General features: G+C 35.4%; 1 protein-coding gene across 4 annotated transcripts in view; it reads left to right on the top strand.

Annotated features, from left to right (window-relative positions):
• Nucleotides 1-4,599, top strand: part of EYA1 (EYA transcriptional coactivator and phosphatase 1) — a 99,159-nt gene extending 94,560 nt beyond the window's left edge. For all 4 annotated transcript variants that reach the window (XM_088130703.1, XM_088130701.1, XM_088130699.1 and 1 more), the window contains one exon: nucleotides 1,238-4,599. In XM_088130703.1, coding sequence (XP_087986829.1) covers nucleotides 1,238-1,318 — 81 coding nt within the window. In that variant the 3' untranslated portion in view covers nucleotides 1,319-4,599. The remainder of the gene's footprint in view (nucleotides 1-1,237) is intronic.
• Nucleotides 4,600-23,002: the final 18,403 nt, after the last annotated feature.

The following is a 23,002-nucleotide window of genomic DNA, read 5'->3' as shown; positions in this document are numbered from 1 at the left end:
TGTCTACTGTGAAAAAGTGTTTCCAAATTGCTTCTCAAATTAGACTGCTGAGATACATGTTGATGGGGATTTTAATAGATTACCAGTCTAAGAAATTAATGGTTCAGATAAAGAAACAGTAAGTTTTATTTTTAGGAATTTGATGAAGTCATAACTTTGCTAGGATTCCCAGGGCTGCATATGGATTTCTGTATGAACAAGGTCATTTGTCCCATCTTCTTATTTCAACCTGTTCCCATTTTACAGTTGGTTGTGATAGTCATGGAAACTTCTGGAGTGGAATTTAAATGGAATGTAAAGTATTGTGGCTTAAAAGGACATTTGGCAATCACACACACATACACATACACAAACTCACTGTAAATAGCAACACTTAGTCATTTATTCATTGGATTCCAACTATGAATATTATTTTGTTGTTTTATACACTGGTACAAGTGACAAGAATTAGTGCATCTAAAGATATTGTTGGCATTATAACGTCTTTATGAAGTTCCACTTGAGAAGCTATTTATAAATCCCCATCCTAAATTGGTTCAGCATTTTTTTAATGGAAGCCCTTCATGTTTATTTCTGAGATTATTGTATTCTGAAACCTGAGAGAAATGCTAGGTCTAACGTAGAGTCACTTAACAAAGGAATCTCAGAACGTTAGTCCTGAATTGGAATATATATTGAAATACATGGCAAATTATTTTCCTAGTATGACTTTACATTGGAAGGATAGTTCATTGTACTTCACACTTCAGAATAAATGCATAATTCTTTATGTTGGAAGTCCTCTACTCCTTTTCTCAAGTGTTACTGGATTAGAGGGTAGAAAGATGGCCTTAGGCATTACAGCTTCTGTGTACTGTCCATAGGGGCACCTGGCTCCATTGTTAGGCTCAGCATCTGTGTTTGTCAAAAACTAGAATTGTTAATAGAAAGCATTATCCTGATGGAATCTGTTTGGAGCTATATTTGTAATAATACTTACAAAAAAAGGGGGGGAATAGAAGGGCCTTTAGCACAGTAAGCTTGCATTCATTTTACATTCTCAGTTTCAATGTGGTCTGCCTTTACATGTTTTTCTTTGCTTACATTTAACAATGCATTTCTTATGGGCTTGATCATTTTTGACAGTGTTCTAGCATTCTTGTTGACTTGGTCTCCAGTATGAAATAGCTAAATACTGCTATGATAATAAAACAACATGTAACGTTGTCTCCCTACAATGTGTTTGTATTGCTCACAGCATGCCATGCCATTCTGGAGGATCTCAAGCCACTCTGACCTTATGGCGCTTCATCATGCCTTGGAACTGGAGTACTTATAGTAGCACTTTGTAACCTCAGAACCTCCCTCACATCCGTGGACGGTGTTCCTGAGTCTTGTTTCAGCACTGGCCTATAGAATTTTGTGATTTCATCATGTTGATGTACAGCTGCAACTGGTCTTAACCTTTGCCCTTTCAGTAAATGGAGGAGCACATCTTTTTCTTCAGAAACAGCTGTTCATTCTAGTACTGTGAATCCAATGAGAACAAGCCATGATGAGAATGTTTTAGCAATGTCTTCTTACCACATTCACTACATTTAAACGTTCATACCTGTGAAGAGACCGGGAAGTGCTTTGTGATTTCTAGAATCTCCAATGTGGTATGAACACATCTTAAATACAGCAAACCTGATTGCACAACTAAGACTGAACTTTAAAAAAAAACATGGACACATTTTTAAAGGTTTACTTTTTTTCTTGCTTTTTTCCTCAGATCCAGGGTAATCTGTAAATCTTTACTTATTTATGAACAGATTCTGTTTTGGCATCTTCTTTTAAATGTGGATATGTACAATATGTGAGAAGGCTATAACAGGTCATTGCCTTCAGATCACAAAAAGATTTTGGTCTTAGCACATTGCAAAGTAGATTGAAGTATGTCTAATTTAAGCAAATAAGTACATCACTGAGACAATCGTGTACAGGAAGAATGTTTTTGTGTAAATTTATAACGAATGGACAATGTTTTACATATTGTTTAGGCAAATATTATTGAATGGTAGTAATGGATTTTTGGTGAAGTATGAGGCAGTATGTGCACAAACTGTTGTGCTGTGCCTTATAAAAGTATTGTGTATAATGTGTAAATTGAAATTTTTAAGATCAATTTGTCAAGACCAAAACCATGGTTGTCAAGTGTCAATAAGGAATCACTTTTTATTCATTCTTTTAGTTTTTTTCCTTTGCAAATCTATTATATCACAATATCAACTCCCTATTTTTACCTTGCCTATAATAGGCTGACCTCTCATTTATATTTTGTACTTGAATGCATAGGTTCAAGTGCAAAATATACTTCATTCAAATCAGGTGAGAAAGATTTGCATGGCTAAATTGTCACTTTTCATTTAAAGTACTTGCGCATGGAGGCTTGATTTGCCACTGTTTCAGTGTACTTTGCCAAGAAAAGTAGCAGTTTACACATGAAAATGTATTCCTAACTGATATGAAGCATATGTATTAGTACTGCTTGCAAACTGAGCACAGTGTTCTGCTCCTTTATTTTACTGGATTGAATCATAAACTGAACAGTTTCTGTCCGTGGAAGGATGTTGATACAATAGAAGAAATAAATTTTATTGATTATTTCTCCCCCTGCAACCCCAAAAATCTGTTCCAAAGGATTGGGAGATGTTCCAGAACAGGAATTTAGGAGAAAGGAGATAGTGACAAAAATTGCCTCTTCCTATTTCTACTTTTACTGTCAGGAGCAATATTACTGGAATTCCGCCAATGAAAAAAATATTCTGCATTCAAGTCATTGTCTTCTCATGAAAATATTGAATGTGGAGTAATAATCTATTCTTTTTGTCAGAAATATAGAGAACTTAAAAAGATAACCTCATGTAATGTATCATGATTTAATAGAATAAAAAAGATGTTTATGCACTCAAAGGCTAAATATGAGATCAACCACTTTATTTTAAAGTATAACAGGGAATGCTTTTTGGGATTCAGTCAATACATACTGACTATGGAAATTAGTCTTGCTCTTTTGAAAATAATCAATTTGTTGCAAAAAAAAAAAATTAACAGCCATCTTCTATATATCTTGCCAGTACCAAATTCAGTGGGCTTAATTCCAAAGTAAGCATGTCAATGATTGCAGCCGAAACCTGATTAATACCTGCTATGGAAAAGGCCATACACAGTCGGAGTTAAGAGTTTTAAGATGGGCAGTTCTGAAACAGAAACAGAAACCCCAAACTTTCCTAACTCTACTGTGACGGCACAATATCTCCCAAGCCACGTGGTGGTTTACTTAAAATAAGAAGCTATAGTATAGATTGAAAAAAATGGCAATGCATATTTCTTAACATTTGTAAACTTTAAAAAACCTGCAAGCATTTTGAAATGATTTTGTTTGTAAACCTGCAGCCTGAAATGAAATTAAAAATGGCAAATGTCTGGTACATCCTTAATTTTAACCGTTTCACACTATGAATCAGATTTTTGTATTGGTCCATTGCTGGCAATGGGACACAGTAAAACAGTTATTGCCAATTTTGTTTTAATTGTTTGTAATTGTTCAATTAATTCTACCCTTTCTTACTAAACTGTGACAATCCTGGCAGTTTTATTTTGAGCTGGTTTAGATAAATCTGTGTGGCTTTCTTGGCCAGAGTTAATAACAAATGCATCCTGTATCTTCCTCAAAAAATTATTTCCTACTATATTATACCAACACCAGATTTAATCAGGATTCTTAACTGTTGATAAATGGGAAGGAGAAATTGCACAGGATGGGAAAATATGTGTAATCCCCTGTGACCCACCCTGTTTATAACCACAGTTAAATGAAGCCCTTGTTACACCAAAACTTGCCTAAGTCTATGCATGAGTCTAAATTCTTGGCCTAAGTTTTAATACCAGGCACTGCTGGCTTCCTTAGAAATACACATTTTAGTTATATTTTCCCAATTTCTAGATTTTTATTTTTGTGGAATAAACCAGCTTTTAAGCCAGCTAATAGCAACAAAGTAGCTGTTAGGCAATAGGGGTGTGTGATTCAGCCAAGATCCAACTTGAACTTGGAATTTGATTTAAAGATTCAATTCAAATCCATGATCTGTAGGTTTAGTTGAATAAATCCAAATAGGCGTCTGTGCGGAAGTTTGATTTGATTTGATGATTTGCCCTCAAATAGAACCCTTGAATCAAAGCTTCGCACAGCCTTATTAGGGCAACTCCCCTTTTTGTGGAGGATGCATATTGCTGCTACAGTTTACATTATTTTGTGGCTTATTTCAAACTATTTGATTATAAATATAGCCCTTCATCTTCAGTAACTTGATCTACCAAAAGCAAGCCAGCACAAGGACTACTTAAGTCTGTGGTTAAGCAGACATGTGAGTCCTTTAATTGCAGAGGCTTGTTTTTGGTTTTAAGCAAAATAGGAATGGAGTTTTTTTCCTCCCCTCCCTTTTTTTGGGGGGGGTAGTCTATATGCTGACTAAAAAGTTTGTCTGGGCCTTATTGTACAAAAAGTGTGTTGTGTCAACCATTATGTACAGAAACTTTCCTCCATTCATTTTGCGTTTAAATTAATAAAATTGATTTGTGACATATAGCCATTTTGAATGTATTTGAATTATCCCATCCCTTATCACATAATATTTTAGTTTTGCCCATTTTCAGAAATCTAGCAATACATTATATGGGTCTCTTGGTAGAGAATTCCACAGTTACTGCTGTAGAAGGCTATATGATGAAATATATGTTATAGTGGATCAGGCCTCACCCAAAGGTGTGAGGGCAGTAGAAACAAGAAGACACGTCCTTAGATTTTCAAGGTATTTTGGAATATTTTTCCAGGCTGGGATTCAGTTCCAAAATGGTGCTTTGGAACATATGGGAACATAGCACTTGTCTGCAACTCTGCAAGAGATTCTCTTTTTGCACCCCCTTTTTGGTTTGTTTTATTTGTTTTTGTTTGTCTTTGTATTTTGCTTTTCTGGTCTGTGGTATTCAATTTTTAGGCTGGGGGCTTTTTTTAGGTGTAAGCTGCCCAGAGTCATACAGGAGTTGAGCGGCCTATTAAATAAATAAACTCTTTAAAGAGGGCACATCTTTTACTGGGAACACATGGCAGCCTTTTGCACCGTCAAATCTAAAGCATTGCATAGGTTTACTATTTAGGACTTTACAAAAAATCAGGTGATCTAATCATCTTTCTTCATATTGGTTTAAATTTCCAAACTATCTTCAAAGATATGTCCCCATTGCACTAAACCATAATGTAATATGTTTAGTTTTGAGGTAGCATGATGAATAAATCTAATCACAGATGAAGCTGATCTTTAATGGGAAGACAATCCCATTCAAAGAAGCAAAGCAGAGCTGATTGGTTCACAAAGTTCTCCACTTCAGTGAATAATCAACTGTCTTCATTGATAACCCTGGTGTGTAAGATATTAAGAAGTCTAGAAGAATCAGTGGGATCACAATTCCATTGTCTGTTTCCTGGTTTAATTTCTCTACTAGAGATTGACCTACATTCAAACCTACATTCTGTTTAATAAATGGTACCTCTCTTAAAACTTTTGACAATTGTATTTTGCAATGCACATAAATTTTATCTATTTAGTATTTGAATACCATAAATTCAACCTTTCACCTTAATATTCAAATGAAATGCATAACTTTGAGATATATTTTGCACTGTACATTATTTAAATATTTTAAAAAATAATTATTATTTACTATTTGAATATCAGAAATTCACCCCTTCATCCCTTCACATTCAAATAAACATTCATCCTGTTCTACAAAACGTATGGGTCAAAACTGATAAGCTTTCAGAGGAAAGGAGTGCCAACATGACGCACATTAGCTATAAAGAATATAAGCATTTTACTATTTATGTTTGTAGAAAGGGGCATACTTTATATTGATGTATGTAACGAATTTTTTGTGAGTGACACTTGTGCTTGTAAGCAAATATGTTATGCTTCAAGCAGCTGCACAAGTATATATTTTGGTTTTGACATACCTTGAGAGAAAAGTACATTGGACTGAGTCCAGACTAAGTCATGCCTAGATCAGATGTATTAAAATCAATAGGACAATACTACTCCTTTCAACTGGCATATTTAAGCCCCACCATGGACTATGTGGTGAAGGGGGCTTGCATGTCCCATGACACTATGAGCTATACCTTTGGAGGTTTATGAATGGTAACCCATGGCAGGGAGTTCATAAACAAATTATCAGCTGAATATTCACTAGAAAATGAAATAGCAGCTGATTCCAGTATTTTACTATGAAAACTAAATGGATATTCACAACCAGGACAATGTCAACATGATACTGCAGGATAAGCCCCAGATTGAAGGTATCCAAAAAGCTACTGAGGAACAGCAGAGAATAAATATAAGTAGCACTGGGTGTGATTCGGTTAAAGCAGAAAGGATGTCAGCTACTAATATGCCCAGAACCAAAGTGAAAGTTTGATGCTCCAGGATACGTATGCAATCCATATATTAAATGTTACAACCAGGAACCAAGATAAATGTGATGATGTTAGAGCAAATCAAGATAGAACATTAACATTTTTGGAATCAGTGAACAGCAAAGGACCAAAATGGGTCACTTCATATCAGAATAACATCAAGATATGCTGAGGACAAGAAAAACATAGAAGAAATGGAATAGTCATCATACCTAACAAAAAAGTGAAGATACAAACCAAAATATGATAGAATGATCTCGGTTCAAGGCAAAGCAAGCCAATCAGTATTAGGGTGATCCAAATCTATGCTGTAGCCACAAGTGCAGAGGAAGTGGGAGTTGAACAGTTCTATGATGACTTGCAACACCCCGTTGATATAATACCAAAAAAAAAGAAAAAAAAGTGCCATACTATTTGTAAAAGACTGGAATGTTAAAGTTGGAAGTAAAATAGCATCTGGAATAAGAGGAATATTTGGCCTTGTTTTTGAAATAAAGCAGGAGACAGACTAATAAATTTATGCCAAGAAAATTCAATGGTTATAACAAATGAATTCCTCTAACAATCTCAAAGACATCTGGACACATGGACATCACCAGATAAATAACATTGAAATTGAATTCTCTATACTGTATTCCGGAAGCTAGATTCAGTTAGCAAAACAAGATCTAGTGCGGATTACAGCTCAGATCACAAACTCATTGCAAAATTGCAACTTAAACTGGAGTAAACAAAATGAGACCAACAAGATAGAATCTCTGCAATATTCAATATGATTATGCAGTGAAGGTAGATTTGATAAATAAAGAACTCTGAACTGAAATTTGTGACATTATTAAAGCTTTTATATTTAAACAAAAATAACCTGAAATGTGGTGGAGGGAGGGGAAATAGCTATCTGTGAACATGCTGACAGTAGCTGAAGAAAAGTGAAGAAACCCAACAAAGACAAATTTGCTGAATTAAACATCAAGTTTCACATAAAAGCAAGAAGAGAGAAGAAGTTGTATCTAAATAACCAATGCAAAGAAGATGAGGATAACAATCAAATGGGAGGATGCAATTTATTTCTTTAAGAAAATTACAGGAATCAAGGGAAACCTTTATACAAAGATAGACATGATATTAGACAAGGAAAGAACTCTTGGATAAAGATACAAATAAGAAAGGACACAAATACATGAAAGAACTGTACAAAAAAATTCCCAAATAAGAATATACACATAAAGGTTTCATCACTGAAGTAGAGCCAGACATTCTAGAAAGTAAAGTTAAATGGCCAATAGAAAAATTATACTTGAATCAAAGCTGCAGGATTTGATGAAATACCAGCATAACTATTTAAAATATTATAAAATGCTACACTTAAAAGTGTGGCAGATGGTTTGTAAGTACAGTGGAACCTCAGTTCACGAACTTAATTCATTCCGCGACTCTGGTCACGACCCGAATTGGTCGCGACCTGAAGCAAATTTCCCCATAAGTTTCAATGTAATTACCGTTAATCCATTCTGGCGTGGAGGACAGGGAGGCGGCTATTGCTTGGAGGGAGAGTCCCCCTCCCTACAACCATGTATCAGGGGCGGAAAATGGCCGCGGACCACGTGTCGGGTGGAAAATGGCCACAGACCACATGTCGGGCAGAAAAATGGCCGTGGACCACGTGTCACAGTCGGGAAAATGGCCGCGGACCACGTGTCAGGGGCGGAAAAATGCCCATGGACCATGTCACGGGAGGGAAAATGGCCGCGTATCCTGTTCGTAACCCGAGGCGGAGTTCGCGAACCGAAGCAAAATTTTGCGGCCGGAGCTGGTCGTCACCCGAAAAGTTCGTGAACAGAAGCGTTCGTAACCTGAGGTTCCATTGTAGATATGGAAAACACTACAATGGCCAAAGAACTAGAAAAGATCAATTTTTACTCCAGTACCAAAAAGGGTGATATTAAGAATATTCAAACTTGTTGCACTTATCGAACAATTGCACTTGTCTCATAGGTTAGTAAAATAATGCTAAATATTTTGCAATTCACACTTCAACAAGAAGTACAAGAATTGCCAGATCAACAAGCTGGATTCAGAAGAGGCAAGAGGATCTGAAACCATATTACTAACATCCAACAGATAATGGAAAGGAAATGAAATTTGAAAAGGTGTCTACTTCAGTGTTCTTGTTTTTTGTTAAATTATGCTATAGCTTTTAACTAGGTAAATCATAAATAATGAAGTTATAGCTTAGTTGCTTTGGATGTTTAATACAAAAGCAAGAGTCATCTTCCTTGGGTTTTAAAGAAATCAAAGGTAGTCAAGAAAGAAGCTGATGGAAGATGATATGATTAGATACTATCACTTTTGGCAGAAGCATGAACTTACAGGAACTGAAAGAAGCAGTTATTGACAAACATTTTTAATATATATAGTTTTATTAAGAATTTTGATTATAATAAAATTTAATACAAACTAAACTTAAAGAAAGAAAAGAGAAAGAAAGGATAAAAAAGTACAGGGAAAAAGAAAAAAGAAAAAAAAGTAAGAATATAATAAATAAAGAGAAAAGAAATATATAAAGAAGTGTCTTCCAGTCTTCATCACAAGTACAAATTTAGGGATTCTTCACCCCTTCTAAGATTACAAACAATTATCTCTTCAACCATATCCATCCCTTATCTATAGGAAAATCCATAAGGCATCATCTTTTCAGTCCTGGTGTCAGCAGAAAGTCCATAAAGGGGTTGCCAGAAGTAACAACATATCTTGTTTTAACCTTGATCAAATAAACCAACTTTATACCCCTTCCTTTTACCTCCAACAGTCTTAATCTTTAGTTCATTCAAATATTGTCGTAGGATTTGACTTCTCTTCATTTCTTCTTTGTCCCATTGCACAGAGTTCTTCAAAGCTTTAACAAACCTCTTTTGTAACTCCACAGGAAAAAATTGTCCAGGTCACTCTCTTGGTTTATCATTTGTATTTCCCTTTTGAATTTTAAAACATCAGCCAATTTCTTTTGTAGATCCAATGAAACATCCTTTTCCAAGTCATTTTCTTGGCCTATCAGTTGCAAATCTACTTTCAATACCATCTCTATCTTGTCACATAAAATTTGTTCTACATCTGTCTTTTCTTCAATAACATCTTTTGGACATAGTCTATCCATAGAAGCAGACATCATTACTGACATTGTTGATATTGTGGCTACTAATTTCTGACTCCATTCTTCAAAAGTCTCCTTCAGTATTTTCATTGTTATAACATTTTGCATTTTATAGGCTTGCACTTTTTTCCCTCTACCTAAAATCTTTAGTCCCCTCTACTGTCCAGTTTTTAAATCATGAAATTGCTTATCTCTATTATGTCTTCCAAAAACCAAAACAGATCTATTTCCCATGAGAAGCTGTTTGTCCTTTATAATTAATTCCAAAGTCTTATTGTAAAAGTTTCAATATTCCAAATTTATCTAGACCCTTCATCCATTTATAACTTTCTAAGATCAAAATCTTATTTGGCTTTTTGCTGTTTATTTTAGATTCTTAAGCTTATAATTAATTTTTCTCTTGTTCAGGGTTGAAGATAAACTTACCTGATGAAGACTATTCAAACTTGTTCTGAAGGTCTCTAATAGCGTTAAAATAGTTAATAGACAATTTCTGAAAGTGATTAGAAAGTAGGTTTGTGAACTTAGTGTCCTTTAAAAGGCTTTGCCGTGGTTGCAAGCAAGATGGCTAATCCTTTTGTCTCCTGGCAGTCAAACCCATGGAAAACCACTATCCTGCATCCTCCTCATGAGAAGCAGTCATCCAGAGCACATATGGGCAGTCTCCCATCTTCTCCTTATCCAGAGAAGTTCCAAGGAACTGGTCTACTCACCATTTCCTTGATCTTTGCCGTGGTTATCAGTTTTGCTTTTGCAGAGCCATCTTTAGTTCGCTATCCCTCTCCTGGAAGTCCCTGACAGATGTTTTTTAAGAAAGGGTTCATGAAGACTCAGAAGCAACTGAATGATGGAACAGTTCTAATCTGACTAGGTCTGAATGGAATCCATAAAATATCCACTTGTATAGTCAATGACATATCACTGTATTCTTTTATTAATATATAGTGTGAATCATATCTATATACTCACTATATGTACGCACAAGTGCTTAAAGTTTCAGACACATCCAAATAAATAGCTTTTCTGGATCCGTATTGCCAGAAAAAACAAAATTACTTAATGACTATAAAAATCAACAAAATACTATGAACATCTCTTTAGCTCATAAACCACAAAAGTAAGGTCTTTAAAGAGTTTGTAGCCTTAAACTGTTTCTAATACTGAACTTGGAACCAATGGTTCTATAGGTTCAGTGCACTTACTGTGATAAGACAAGTGGTTTATTTATCCTGGACTTAACATAATATATAAACCCACTGTGGTTTGTAACTCTGGTTTAGCATGTTGTGCAAACTCAGTCAGTTTTAAACAAACCAGGGTTAAATTATGCTTTAATGTGATATATTAATACAGTCATAGACATAACTTGTTTCATGTTAGCCAGAGTACCTTTGTAATGCCAAGATATATCCCCCCAATGGTGCAGCATTCATGTTCCACATGTTAATTGGATTCAGATACTCAATGCGAAAACAAAGGAACCAACATTGTGACTTAGTTCAGCATAGGAGCTCAGCTGTAATGACATCGCTTTGGTTGTAGCTTGTGGTAATGGTTGTGAGCCAACAAATGATTGAATAGATCCCAATTAAAACTTTCGCAACAATTTTAAAAAATGTTTGGATAACTTTTTACATAACCAATCCATATCAATATAAAGGCATCGCTAATTGGTTTGCCATCTGTATTTACAAAACCATGCACTCAGGAGGAATTTCACCTGAAAACTGAAGGCTTACAAATACCATGCCCTTGTACTCTTCAGAAAGAATACCACAAACAAATACTGCAGAAAGCCACGGTCTAAGAATTAAGGCTGTATATCCTGTAGAACAGTTTCTGTTGGCCAGCGTGTTTTGAGCATAACTCTCACGGTTGGGGGGAAAAGACTGACCATGGACTATTTTAGATCTTAAAATCCTGCCAGTCACACAAGTTTTAAAGCTTAGGCTTCATATTGAGCCAGATAAAACAGCGTTTGAGCTGCTTTGGAAAAAATTCAGAGTTCAAGATTGTTCCTGTTCATTTCAGGTATTCTAATTCATATGCAGCTAGAATGGAACAAAAGGTATTACTGCAAACTGACTGAAGCATTACATTCCCATTGTATCAAATGTCAATACTGAAAAATATTTAGAATATAGATTAGGTTGTTGAATTCCCAAGGAGATTTAAGTCAAGGGAGACACAGGGGCAATATTGTAAAGTTAAAACAAAATTTTATAGGGTAAAGCAGTTTCGTAGTATAAATTCTCAGTTTAGGTGAGTGATTTTTTTCTGTTGCATGGGGAAAAAATGAATTCCTGTTGTCCAAGAAAACACTTTGTTTATTATACTTTCCTATTTGTTTAAATCATTTATACATTACTTTCCATAAACTACTTTGAAGGGGTTTACAATCAAGTTTCCAGACAATAATAACATTAAAATAAAGCCATTCATGTAAAGCAATATTATCTGTGCACGATTTGACAATTATTTGGAAGAAATGCTTCAGACTTGGAGCAGCCTCTGCTATTGGTAGACCACCCTGTCCTTTTTCAAGCTTCCATGTGAACATGAAAGAACATGCCAGCATCTCAAGAGGTGAACTTATTAAAGTTAATGGAACTCTTAAAGCAGCCACATCTTTTTTTTAGCTCACACAGAAGCCTGAAAGAGGCAGGCTGTTTAATTAATAGCACAGGATTTTTGCACAATGTCTGAAGCATTTCTTCTAAATTATCTTGTACATTCCTATAAAGCATATACATTAAAAATAGGTTCCCACCTATTTGAAAATGAAGAGAAAAATACTCCTCTTTTGCAAAGGGAAGCTCTTAATGAAAAGATAGGCCTTCTCAGAAGGCCAAAACAATGTATCAGTAGGTGCTTCTCAATATTGGCCAGGGAAAGAATGGCAAAGAGCAGGTGATACCGCAGAGAATTTCCACTTGCAAATGATCACAGAAATCCACAGGTTCTTCTACCTGAACGCCAATATTCATTTAAAAATTAAATCAAATTACATTGTAGGATGTAATAGAAAGATTGGAATCAAGCATTTAGCAAAACAACAAGAACTAATATGCAAGCAAATATTAAATGCTTATATCCAGGCAATTTCTACAATTTAAATTACATTGAAATGAATCAAATTTAGATGCAAATGTATGGATAACAATTCAGTACTATAGCCATGGGCAGGAAATTCATCCTAAAAAACATCTTAGGAGTACAATATGAGTAATTCCACACAAACATATTGTGCCAGTTTATAAGCAACTTGGGTCTCTAACCCCTGATAGAAGCTGACTTCAATACCTGAGACACTTTACTTCCAGCTATCAACACTGATCCAAATTGCAAATAATGTGGTCCTTGTTTTTGCAGTGGTGAACCTGTTTGTGAATGGTCTGTCTCTCTCTGCTTGCAGGAACACATGCTCATACTCTCCCCATTCCTCAGATTCAAACTGCCCTAGCAAACCCATTTCAGGACCAGGTTCCATCTGGGAAAACGTAGATCACTTTCTGAAAATGATTTTGGAATACCACTTCTGGAAAATGATGACTTGCCTCTGAATGATCAGAACAGTGTATTCTAAAGAACACTGGGATGTTGTCTTACCAGACCATGTAGTTTTGCACTCAACTACTGGCTTGCCTTCATGAGGTGAAAATATGAGAGTTCTGTCAATTTCCCCCTTCTCAACCCCAGAGCTAGGTCAGAGTCCTTGTGCAGCAGTAGAGAGCTACAGTATATACATTATTTGGGAAAATATAAGATCACTGAAATACTTTTAGTTTGAACTCATGCAGACTTCTTTCAAACCCTTTTCCCTTTTAAATTGCTTTTCCTTACTAAATGCATTATGCATTTAGAATTATTTTGGTTACCTTTTTCTTGACCAGATCAGAGTTTATGAAATCATTTTCTTATTCTGTATTATCATTCAAACTCTCATTTGAAAACATCATACATTCAGAGTCTAAAATAAAATTCCATTTGTGCTTAGCAACATGGTTTTGAAAAACTTTCCTTCTTTAGCCAGTCTTAAATCACATTCAAAATGGTCTTTCTTTTGACCACTTCATTAAAAATTCTCATAAATCTATTTCATGTCTTAAACTAGCAGAACTCTCTAAGGATAAGTGCCCTTAAAACACACATATACGCATGTTTCTGTTGCCTAAGATACTTCTAAATCAGTAGTAGAGTAAAAATATGTTTTAATTTAAAAAAACCTCAGGTTCTTATACAATAAATAGTTCACTATCTTTTTATCTTTTCCATCTGATTCACATGCATTCCTAGCACTAAAATTGTGCCCCCAAATGAAAGATATTTGCTTAATGTTTAACAACACGCTGGTTCATATGCACATATCCGCTTAAACAGTGTATGAAATACACAGTCTTCAAAATACATATTGAATTTCGACAAGATCAGCCTTCCTCTGTATGGTGGAGGTGCTGAACTACAGATAAATACAATGATACAAATACAGAGGTGCTGAACTACAGTTCCCACAATCTTCCAATCATCATGGCCAGTGACCATCCTGGCTGGAAATTTCAGGAATTATAGCTCCACAGATCTGGGTAAGAGTCAGGTTGGGAGAGACACTCACTGCTAATAGACGTATAGCTTTAATCTTACTCTGGTACTAGCTCATTTACTTAGAGCGATGCTGAAAAACCAAACTCCCCCCCACCAAAAATTTTTCTACTTAGAACACTGCAGGGTACATTCCCAATACTAACTGAACACCATCATATAAAGAATCTAGTTCTCTATTACCAGTCACTTGTATTATCCTTTTAAAACCCAGGAGAAAACCTTTATAAACTGATCCCCTTATAAAAGGATAATTGATGTTTCCTTTAATATGTTAATTAAAACTTTTACAAGAAGCTCCCTAGGCTTGTAGCTGAACACCCAGAGTAACCATTTTGGTAAATGTCCAGGAGATGAATTTTTAATATGGCTAATAAAATATAAATGATTAAAGTGTAGAATACTTTAAAAAAAACATGTTTATTCATTTAAAATTGTACAAACTATTGTTCAAAGCAAAGTTTTCCCAGTTTGGCTTACCATATTCTAAAAATATAATTTAGAGTTAAAATTTACACCAAAACAGCATACCAGAAATAAAGATCAATTAAAATGCCTACTGCAGAGCAAATGTTAAAATATTATAGTATTAAATCATTAAAAGGCTTAGGAGTATAAAGCTATTTCACTGGATGCCAAAAATAAATGCCAGGCACGCCTCCCTTAAGACAATATTTCAGAAATGGAGGGGACACCACTGAGAAGTCTCCTTTTGTAGATTATGTCTGTGAATGTAATATTCATCACTCCATGATGAATGAGAAAGACCATTTTCCATATATATGCCTAGAGCACTAATCTTCTATATCTAGGCCTCTACCATTAATTACATTCATTCATTCACTTTGTTAACCAAAGATCAGTATATATTTCTTTTTCATTTGACATTGTAATTTTTCCCCCAATGTACTTTTATACCAGATGCTCTGCCCTGTTACAGACTGGCATGTTCCTTTGTTATTCCTGTAAATAAAAGCTTCATCAACATACAGAGACAAGTTACTTTTAAACACTGTGCTAAAACATAGCCAGGTTTAATTAATATGTATTGACTAAGGCACAATCGTTGGGCTGATGCAGTGCTAAACCAATTTACAAACCAAATGCTTAGTTTCAAACATGGCAGTAAAACAAAACTCAAATGAACTGCTTTATGGCTTAACACAAATGTGAGAAACCAGGCATACATATACAGCAATACATTCAAGAGCTTCAAATGTACGTTGTTCTTTGCTGATGTTGATGCACAAGGAATTATGCAAAAGTACTTAAAAATAAGCGCTAGTGGTTCATATTAATTTCACTATTAAGTGGAATTTAATACCAAAATATTTGCTATGGCTAGCCAGGTGAAATACTTATTGCTGGTCATATTATCAATATGCTTCATGGACAGGAAAAGATCCAGTGAAATATATATATATATATATATATATATATATATGTGTGTGTGTGTGTGTGTGTGTGTGTGTGTGTGTGTGTCTAAGTTTACATGGGAAAACATTGCCCATAGCAAGACTGGAAATTTGGAAAGAAGCTAAAAAGAGGGGGGAGGATGAGAAACCTGTTCTGCAATTCTCTTTTTTAGGAAGGTAAATGAGAAGGGGTTTTTTTCCCCTCCATAAATGACTTAAAATTGTTTTGTTGCAATTAGCTACACTGCTGAATGCTTGTAGATCCAAGACTCAAAGACTCTAATATTAATGGTGGGAAATTGCTACCATGCTTATCTGGAAAACTTATTGGAAAAATATTTTCGGAAGTTGAACAAAGGCTCTTCAGGGATTTGATTAAAACTAATTTGGTCTCCCAGGGATATTGAGTGAAATCCAGTGGTGGACTTTCAGTGACAGAACTTTCTCAGCAGACAATTCTCAGTCCCCCTGAAGTCCCCATTCCAAATTTTTCTCTGAAGGGGATGCCAAGGGAAGAAGAATTCCCTCTTTCTGCCGCCTCTTCCATCCACTGCAACTGTATCAAAAGTCCCAATATCTCATGGTAAAGTTTCTACTCCCTTTTATCTCTATCCCTGACTTACCTCAGATTCCTTTACATCCCACCATGTGAAAAGCTGATGGATGTTTGAAAATACAAACATACTAAGACTAAAATAACATTTAGGGTTTGAGAAGTTTTGGGTTTGTTTTTAGTTCATACCACACTTTCACATGCTGATGTGAAAACTCCATAGTTTCAGATAATTTTCAAGAAGGCCCTGAAAACATGGTTCTTCCAACAACCTTGGGGATCTCATGGGGAGCCTATGCAATGGTTATACTGTGTTGAGAAGGACGTTCTCCCACAATCTTGCTCTTATTTATTAAGCGTTTTAATAGTTGTGATATTGTTTTTAATTGTTGGTTGTATGCCACCCAGAGTCATGTTCAGTGAGATGGGCAGCCATAGATATTTGTAAAATAGATAGATGATAGATAGATAGATAGATAGATAGATAGATAGATAGATAGATAGATAGATAGATAGATAAAATAATGACATTCCATTTGGGCTTCTGAAAGTTCTGTGTGAATTAAAATTTTTAGCATTTACATATGATTTATTAGATGAGCAATATATTTATAAATAACTAATATTATTGTGGCCTATTTGAGCACATTCAACTAAACTCAGTCAGATGTAGAACACAAACGTCTACAGCTTCGCTATATATTATGTGATGATAACCTGCTGCTGTCTAGATATTTTGGAGCCCAACTTCCATCAGCCTTAGTTAGCATAGTGAATGGCAGATGTTTGTGTTTGTGTCCAAAACACCTAGAGGTCATTAGGTTGGTTATATCTGCCTTCTGGGATGCTAATATCAATATTTTTACCATTTTGTGGCGAAGCAGAACATAATTTACACAATCATCTGATTACATAAATGCACCATTCTTTTTATGTTAGCTTTGCACCAAAAGACTAAGCTATCTATTTGGAATGAATTTATTTCACAAGACTTTTGGGGGAGTTTTCTATTCCGTTCAATTCAATAAATGTGTGCAAAAATCCAGTTCAAAGATTCAATTTTGCACAACCCTATACATTAGACAAGGAGATATGAATACTGGAAATGCATGGGTCTCAGTGGGATAGTCATCTTGGGAATATTCCAAAAAATAATGGTGTCCTGGATTTCTATGAGTTTGCTTCTGTGACATACATCTCCATCTGACGATAGAGTAATTCTGCAAGAGATGTGGGTACCATGTATGATAGCCCGACATTTATACATTCTACATGTGAGTGTCAGGCTGATATAACTACAGTAACATGCAGAAATTTAATGAACTTTTCACATAGAAGTGCCATCAATAAAGATGTATTTGATATTTACAACGAAACGACCTCTGAGACCAGCCAACTCACTTTATACAAATCAATTCAGTTAGTGCAATGAAGTAGCATGGAAATGAATTAGTAGCATCTAATTTTTCCCAAAGTGTTTAAAACTACAGAAAACTAAAAGAGATTGCTCATTATACAATATTAGCTTCATTATGGTAAAAAATGTAGCCAGTGTTTCTCATTAGTTTTAAAAATCTATTAATTATATAATTGCATCATAGCCATAAATCCAAAAAGAGGTTGTCACAATGAGAAATAGGTTTCCACTATTAATTCCACTATAATTTCACTATAAATTCCACTATTAAGTTCCACTATTAAGTGGAATTTAATACCAAAATAGTTGCTATGGCTACCATAGTCAAATATTTATTGCTGGTCATATTACCAAGCATTTCTTCCTCCATGGGCAGGAAACGATCCTGAAGAGCAGAAATAAAAAAATTCAATAATTCTTTTTCTGTCTTTTCCTCTTTCACTTAAAATACCTAAAAGCAGATTTCTTATGTGTATATAATGAAAATAGTGGATTAGGGTATACCCTTTTTAAACTCAAAAATCATGCTGACCCAAGGGATAAAATGTTATTAAGGCTGAAGCCGCCTCACTCTAGCTGCAATGAATTGTTGTAACACAGCACCGAAGTAGACAGCACACCCTGAACAGGTAAGTAGCAAGCAGCAATAAAAATAATGTGCTGAACTCTTCTATTCCATGAGGCTGCCCCAATTCCTCAATCCTCAAGCACACACACACGGGAAAATGAATTCCTGATTCCCTCCTTTTAAATTTGATGAAATGATTTCATCATTTGCTCTTTGTTTTGTTTTTTGTGAAAGTTGCTGCTTCCTTGCCAAAATCTGTTTAAGGGTTAAGCAACCGAAACAGTTTAAATCAGTTTTTCTCAGTTCAGCCTTGGCCTCTGATAGCCACCCGCATCTGGGCAGAATAGCTGGTCTTGATTTGAGCTACCAGGACTCATTATTGAGAACTAGTTACCCACCCAAAGGCTTAACCCTGAAAAGCTCTGAGCTTTCTGAAGAGAAACAAGAATACTTTTCATCCTAAAGCCAGTCAGGGATTATGGCAAAATCTGGCAGGTCAGACTGCATCACATCCAGACAATCTGAAATTCCAAAAACGTTCCGTTTAGAAATAATGTTGGGGATAGGATTGCCAGATCCTTCTCCTTCCTCATAATAATCCAAATAAACAGCAGCGTGCTGAGCGTAAAGTTTGCAAAGTGCTGGCAAAGTTTTCTGTAATTTCTGTTATATTGCTTTTCTTTTTCACTGTTTGCTATATTTATTGATTTTTAAAATTGTCATTAGGGTTTATTGTGATCGCTTTATTGTAATTTATTTATTTATTAGATTCTTTTGTGAACTGCTCTGAGTGACTCAGAGAGGTTCAGAAATGGAGCAATAATTAAATTAAATTATTTGTTATTAAATTATTCACTTAAAATTAAATTAAAACATCCATCTGCTGCAATTTTAACCAACTGTGATGGTGATGAAGTAATTTTAAGTGACAATAGATGGATAATTGATTTTCTTATCACAGTTTTTGCTCAGGCAAACACTTTTTCACTTTAATTTTTAGTAAAAAAAATTAGACATGTCATATTTAGTGCTTGGGACCAACGTTTACAGTGGATGAGTACACGCATTGTATCAAGCCATCACCTGATTTGTTTAGTGGCATGCTCAAGAGGTAAAGAAAGAGAAACAGACAAGAGGAAAAGGAAAGGGAAAGGATCAACAGGTTATAGAGGGAAAGTGAAGAAAAGACATGGAAACCAATTTAAAGAATCTTTTTTTAAAAGATAAAGTACAAAGAGATCTGTTTTAGACATTTTAATAATTTTGACCTGAAGGGAAAGGACTGAGTTTTTTTTTTTAATTGGTTAATCAATTACAATAAAACAAAGATCAATTTGGAGAGACTGACCCTGTCAGTTCAGAGCAGATGTTCAAACTACACACAACAAATCCTTGGATGGTGTATGACCAGCACATGTAGCAGAATATCTGCATGTAAGCATATTCAGCAAGATTGTTTCCCAAGGTTTCCAGCCTCAGAGATACAGCTGATTCACAAGCAACCCTCCATGCAGAGCTTCAACTGAGTCTGAATGAAGCAGATTTTGCTGCCATGTTCTTCCTGTCTCCCCTTCCTGTAGCCAGTCTGATTGCTTAAATAGGGCTTATTGATCATTTGGTATTCCTCCTTAACTGGCTCTGCACTCTTCTTTTTCTGTGGCAGTCTTCACCAGGTTGAAGGACTGGGACAGCAACTCCCAGAAGTCTCAGCCAGCACTTTCAAAAGCAGGGCACAGGCCAAAGTCCCATCATTCAGATTTATAGCTGGCTCAAGACACATTCTCAACATTCCAAAGTGCTCACTGTGGTCCCAATTCAACATGCTCCCTTATTAAAAAGGGATTTGCAAAGCAACTGATGATATAAGACAAATCTCCTAAGTAATTAGGAGCAGAGGAAGATTATATCAAGTTACATCTCCAGAACTGCGATTGGTTTTCTCTGACCAAGAGTTGTAAGGACTGACTAATCACTCTACGAAACCAATGGCTCTTTAGAGCTCCGAAGCAGTAAAGTTCTCACATAAAGGATTTGTTACCACACCTTGAGATAGCAAACATTCTTAGGTGTTGAAACAGGTGAAGATTTATTACAGAACAAAGACAAACGTGGATTAAATAATTCCTGAGGTGGCGGAAGTAACATGGGGTTTTGGGGTTTGTTTGTTTGTTTTTAATCAATAGCATTTTTATACTGTAAGAGTTAGGACTACATCAGAGGGTTGCATAATAGGAGTTGAATATTTTATGTTTTTAGGTAAAATTAGTCTTCCACATTACGGCAAGATATATGTTATTTCTTTTTAAAACACAGTAATTTTGTCCAACTTGGCATCTACTTATATATAAATTAATGCACACATATTGTAGATATTGTGCTCTTTTTAAATAGCAAGATATAATTGGCCACCATAGCTGAGAACTACGACAGCGTTTGTGGTCAAAACTTCCTTGGAGCCCATAAGAGACAACAAGTTGTTGCCCAAGATGTACAGTAGAATGTCCAAAACAAAACCTTTTCAGAACAGTAATAACAAAGGGTGAGCAAAATACTTCCCCCAAATCTTTCTTTACTAGTGAGCTTCCATCTTCCTTTTGTCCTAGAAGAGGGGATCTTGAATCCTTTGCTGCATTTCTGGTGTTCCACATGGAGTCAGGGATTTGATGGCATTTTGGGAAAGCTAAGGCTGCAGCCAGATGGAGCAATGATATAAAGTGGGAAGGACTTTTTCCCTTTCTTTTGATGGTAGATAAGTTTATTATTTTTAAAATTATACTAAGCCTTTATACAGTTTACATGACCATTTTCTGGGGTTTTCTACCTCAACATGATGGGGGAAAATGCCTCCAATTTTCACTATAGTGTCAGAATGGCCATGAAGGCTACAGTGAAAGGTCTGGGGACTGCATGCAACCATGGTTGCCCACCTCTGTTTTAGATCCTGCTTGAGCTGATCAGGTAGGAGTACCTGAACAAATTTATCTAGCCTTGGAAGCTAAAAAGATTCAGGCCTAAGTGGTACTTTGCTCTGAGACTACCAGGAATATCAGGGCCATAGGATAGAATGTAAAGTTTAAAATAAGATCCAAACACTTCTCTTATTTTGCCAAGAAAACAACATGGATAAATTTCCGGGGATCAAGTCTGACTTGAAGGACCCAGAAAGTAGAGTACCTTTGAAATGGACTTCCAAGACCAAGAATTTTTAGTATGTCTGTAAAACATTGTATAGCACTTTCTGAGTGTTTGGGATAACTTTTCACAATAAATGTATGAGACGAAAAATAAGTAAGAGGCATACTTTGGGGGTAAAGTAGATGTTTCATCTACAGCAAGGCCATGGGTTCAGTCTGTAGCATCTTTGGTTCAAAAAGGATAAGCTATCAGTTAATGTGATAGGTTTATGCTGGCAAAAAGAGAATCGCTACCATTCAGAGAAAATCAGCCTTCTTTACCTTGCTCTCCTCCCTGTGTATGGAACCACAGATCCTTAATTCCAAACCAGCATGGCAAATGGCTATGTTGGCTATGCGTTATAATAATTTAAATCTCACATGTTTTATAGGTATAAGGTAGGGAAAGTTGGAGCAGACAATAGATGCCTCAGTTAGAACTACCTCTAATATGTGGCTTCCTGGCTATCATAAAATGTTGGATAAACAAGATATATTACTATTATAGGACAAGAAGCATTGTTGACCAGTGAGAACCATAGAGAGAAGTAATGTCATGATCCATTTCATATTCCCCCTGGTTTCAGAGCTGTTTAGATTCTGTTCCCATCATATACTATGGTAACACAATGGATTGGATTTTTAAAATTCATGTACTCTGACACTATTTTTCCACCCTGTGATTGGACAGTAATCTTGTCAAATGCCTTTTGCATTTTACTAATGGTGCTTGATTTCTAAAGCTACATATGTAAAAACCACATGAGTTGGGCTGGAAAATAAAAATATAAAAAAGCCTCCTTATTTTGATATAGTAAAATCAAAACCATTTTGTACAAATGACTGTCAGATGTTTGCATTTTGTTTATACTATCAGATACACTCCTTGTCAGAGTTGGTACTTTTCAGTAAATATCATTTGTTTAGACTAGGAGAAGTTTTAGAGGGAGAACATTTTTTAAAGCCGTCTTTCAAAAGAAAATCCAGCCGTCTCATGCTTGCAAGTATTGAGAAATTACAAATGCTTTAGAATGCATCAAATTTAGTTGGTGGAATAATTTCATTATAGATACTTACAATGCTGAAGGCCAGTATTTAATATTAGGCACATGTAAAACCCACAGGTGGAATTCTGCTTTCAGATCAGTTTTCTTGGCCACAACCAACAAATTCCCACAGAAAATCCACTCCCCTACTCAAATTTCAGAGCTGATTTGTTTCTGCTGCCATCCTTCAATGTTACCAAATTGTTTGATTCAGTTAGGCAGCAATCTTACACATACCTTCCTGTAAATAAGCCTTGCTAACATTAAAAAAAAAAACAGTAACTTCTGAGTAAACATGCATAGAACTGCACTGTTAAGACCCTATAAATTCTTCAGCACATGTTATGGTCAATGCAGATATTATCATTCATAAAGCTCTGTAAAATGTGTTATTTTCCCACACAACGTTTGTTTTATTTGTGAGAATGAAAAAAACCTTGGCACAAAAATTAAATTGTCACAGGAATGCTGATGTGAGAATAAGTAATACCCATTGATACGAACAACATACTATGTCGACTGGATGAAGGCACAACAGGTTTAAGAAAGAGCATCAAACATTTCCTTTCTGGATCCAAAAGTGACACTCA

This window comes from Python bivittatus, unplaced genomic scaffold (genome assembly GCF_059951505.1).
Source record: "Python bivittatus isolate LINGU-HERP-01145 unplaced genomic scaffold, Pbiv_v1 ctg000840_np1212, whole genome shotgun sequence".
Lineage (NCBI taxonomy): Eukaryota > Metazoa > Chordata > Lepidosauria > Squamata > Pythonidae > Python > Python bivittatus.
The sequence above is the reverse complement of the archived record's forward strand: the minus strand, read 5'-3'. Positions and strand labels throughout refer to the sequence as shown.